At 43.7% G+C, this 3,934-nt stretch overlaps 1 protein-coding gene across 1 annotated transcript; it reads right to left on the reverse strand.

Moving 5' to 3' along the window:
* Positions 1–1,893: 1,893 nt before the first annotated feature.
* LOC104440052 lies at positions 1,894–2,271 on the reverse strand. The gene has a single exon (XM_010053040.2). It carries the CDS (start codon positions 2,269–2,271, stop codon positions 1,894–1,896), a length of 378 nt encoding a protein of 125 aa, XP_010051342.2.
* Positions 2,272–3,934: the final 1,663 nt, after the last annotated feature.

A 3,934-nucleotide genomic window follows, 5' to 3' on the forward strand; every position in this document is an offset into this window, starting at 1 on the left:
AAGCAGGAGTTGAGAGAACGTTCGTTCACTGTGTTTATCACGTAGGAGTTCACTTTACCCCTAAAATTGCCATATGCCAAAGCAAGCGGTATAGTTTGATCGTGCGACCCACGTTTGATGGGCAAATTGTCCAAAAAGGTGCATTCGAATATGTTGACACTCTTTTGACCACAAAAAGAATATGTTGATATTCTTCTTAGCCAAAGCCTGAATTGATGGAAAATATTTTAGAGAGCCCTTTTTGTGAGTTTTTTTTTTATATTCCTTCTTCGGCCAAAGTGATAATTGGAATATCTACTTTCCAAGTAAAGGCGTTTGAGATTCTTCACTATCCAATATACCTACAGCTCCAAAAATATTTGATCGTTGTTGCAAATCATATCATCGGCCAATATCATGCGCGGCGAGCTAAAATGCTCCATAGAACATTCATTTGGTCGAGTTCGATTAGATAAAATTTTGGAAAAGTGACTTAGGAGCTTAACCCACGAGACATTGCACCATTGAATGTCATAGCAACTGCGTTTAAATTAAGAATTATTCAATGAGTATGTAACATCAGTGAAGTACACCTAAATCATCATATCTGATGATATAAATCTATCTATAAGTTGTTGAGACTTGTCTTCCAGGAAAATTTATAAATAATATGGTTTGTGACAATCGCTTTCTCCTTTGGAGAATCATATCCAGTCAATAAAAATTATTGAACCGTCAAAGATCAATCCGAAACCAAAGTCGCACCAACTCTATCCTATCGTCTCTCTTGGGGACCCGGTTGGATATTTATAGAAGAGACAATCATGGACGGGTCAATATCCATCTTGATGGAAGTTACTAAACTTCAAAGCAATTGATACCTTTAAAATAAAAAGATACCAACGCGATGACCTCATGTAGGTGCCCCCTCGCGCGTTGCAAAATGCTATGATCATGATGTACCAACTCTTAAAGAAAAGCGACTTTTCGAAAAAAAAAAAATCATTTCAATAGATTTTCTTAACTTTGCCACGTGACTGTCTAGTAATCTAAGGTGAATTAATATTGATTTATACAGCAACGATCGATATATGCAAAGTGACCTAGCTAACCATAGATGCACATTTAAGTAAACAAGCCTAAATTTATTTGTTTTATTTGAACTAACCAGATGACATTTCTCGCCAATGCATCAACTCAATCGATCACCCGACGAGAAAAGGAGGCTCTATGATAGATACGATAGATTGATAAGCACCATGGCTGATCCGACGAAAGATTTCTACCAAGTCGGCGTCACGACTTCGGTTTTCTCTACCGTTTTTGTACTCGTTTTCCGATGCACATGGGTCTTAAAACTGGACATGTCCCCACTCGCACGGTCGCACCAGCTGTTTCTGAGGTGCCCACAAGTCATGCGCGTGAGCCGAGAGTACCTAATGATTTTCCGACCTTATATTCGTCTTTTGGTCCGATGATGCCTCTGAAAAAAACCACATGCCCTAATGTAAAATGGGCTCCATCTTGTCTAGGCATGTTTATTATATCATGGAAGAAAAACTCCAAAGCCTTAGTGGGACAGAGAGAGAGGAGTACCATGATGATACGTGGTCATCGGGACCACCATGAAAATTCTCCCTCAAATCATTTCTCAGTTCTTCATGGGGTATGCTGTCGCATTACGCAATTGAGAAGAAAACAACCATCTGATTCGCAAAGAGGAACTCGTTCTCTATTGCAATCCTTAATGATTCAATCGGTTTTTTTTTTTTTCACGCAGAAGGCTAGCGCCGGACTCCGTCGACCGCCGATGCCGCGGCAGTCGAGTTATTTGGACTTAAATACTAGATACTTGAATTGCCTAGGCAGAATCGGCGACGTTTACCTGCAATTCCGGCTCGATTTGCAGGGTCTTTAGTTGCTTCCTTCCCTGGGCTGAGCGTCCAGGATTCGCCGCAGGAGACGCTTCAGGCGCTGGACCAGCTCCTCTGCGGAATGCCGCGGTGGAACGGGAGTCCGGCACCGCCTGCAGAGCTCGGAGTGCCGGCTCAGCGCCTCCTCCAGCCTCGCCGCCTCTCTCCCCGGTCCCGGCAACCCCGCTGCCGCCGCCGCCATCGCGTCCTTGATGGCCTCCTCGCAGAGCCCGCACGCCCACCGGCCCCCGTGCCGCTCCCTCACGCGCCGTGCGTACCCGAGCGTGCACTCCTCCTTGAACCCGCAGCAGCAGCACTCCACGACCTCGAGCAGGGCAGCGGCGGCGGGCCTCTTCACCTTGGTCTCGCTCAGCACCATCCCGATCATCTCAACTCTCGCTTCTCCGCAACACGTTCCGCAACCGCCGGTGAATGATGCTACCGCGCCAGCGTCTGCACTCGGAGAATTGAGAATTTTCGAATAAGCCCGGTCCCGGACTTGCCCAAAAAACCGGTGGGAGTTATCGTTCCTTCTCCCACTGGATTTCCGCAACTTCGGTGTCGTCGCCGCCGCCCGCAAGGAGGAGCTCGAATGGCATATGCATCTCAGAGAGCCTCGACAGGCTCTTCTTCTTCTTCTTCGTCTTCTTCCTCGAGCGAATTCGGGATCGTTCTGCGTTTTCTGTGAGAGGAGATGGCAGAGAGAGATGGAGAGGGAGAGGGAGAGGAGGTCATTTTTAATCTAATCATGTGGCTGGACGTTCGCGTGGATTCGGATCTTCCTAACCCGATACTCGTACGAAAGTACGTAGTGTCCCATATTTACAAAATTCCTTGTCATCGCCAGTAAAGAAACTTTAGCCGCCGGCGGTCCATTTGGCCGTAAAACATTTTGGGAGAAAATACTGTTTTTTTTTTTTTTTTAACCGATGACTCCACCATGGGCCCAACACCATAACCCACACTTGCAACGCTAGTAATTGCGGATTTCGAACTTTTAACCTCGGTGATGAATGAGAGACCTTCAACCAATACGGCTATCTACGATTGGGTTCCGGAGAAACTATTGTTTATGATTGAAAAAAGTGTAAATTTATTGTATTGATATTAATTTAATTATAAACCTTCTGATCTGATATCAATTCAGTTTCTAACTAATTTTGATTAGATATGTCTGATTTGAACGTTGGGGGCGACATACATGATATTGCTAATGTTGATATGAATAATTTTTAATAATATTTTAATTTTTTATATCAATTTTTTTTCTTTTTTTGTTTTTCTTTCTTCTTCTTATTTTGGTCGGTCCCTAACCACCAACCACAAGTGATAGCTAGCCCGGCCTTGCTTGGGCGAGGCTCGCCATCACTTGTTGCCAGTGAGGGCACCCCCTTGGCCTCCCCTGAGGCGGGTGGCAACAAGCCTTGCTTAGGCGAGGGTAGCCAAACAATCACCCATAGTCGGTCATCGGCTAAAGGAAGAAGAAAGAAAAAAAAACAACAAGAAAAAAAATATTAAAATTTATTTATGTTAACGTTGGCAGTGCCATGTAAGCTAATTGATATCCACATCAATAATATTCAACTAAAATTAGCTAGAATAATTGAATTGACACTACATCAAAACATTTTAGATTAAATTGGCACTAGAAAAGGGGTTTATGACTAAATTGATATTGATTTAATATGTTTAGAACTTTTTTGATAATTTTCTGCTTAAATTCAAAATAATATTTTCCTATTTAAAAAATTGAAAATCATTTTCCAAAATACGATGAGGTATTTGCGATTGGACAAAAAAACTTTGCGTTTAGGCATAAGAATCCCAACGCTTATTCTTGAGCCCTTGGCAGTGGACTCAGGGTCTAGAGGCCAGGGCTAGGTCCATTAAGATCTATAAAGACCAAGCTCGGATCCAAGAAGGCCAAGTTTGGAACCTTTGTTGGCTAGGCAAGGTTACCCTCGCCAAGGGTCAAGCTAGCAAGGCTCACCATCGACCGATGTAGCGAGGGTCAAGCCTCGCTAACCAAGGGAGAGTTACAA

Source organism: Eucalyptus grandis, chromosome 3 (assembly GCF_016545825.1).
Source record: "Eucalyptus grandis isolate ANBG69807.140 chromosome 3, ASM1654582v1, whole genome shotgun sequence".
Taxonomy (NCBI): domain Eukaryota; kingdom Viridiplantae; phylum Streptophyta; class Magnoliopsida; order Myrtales; family Myrtaceae; genus Eucalyptus; species Eucalyptus grandis.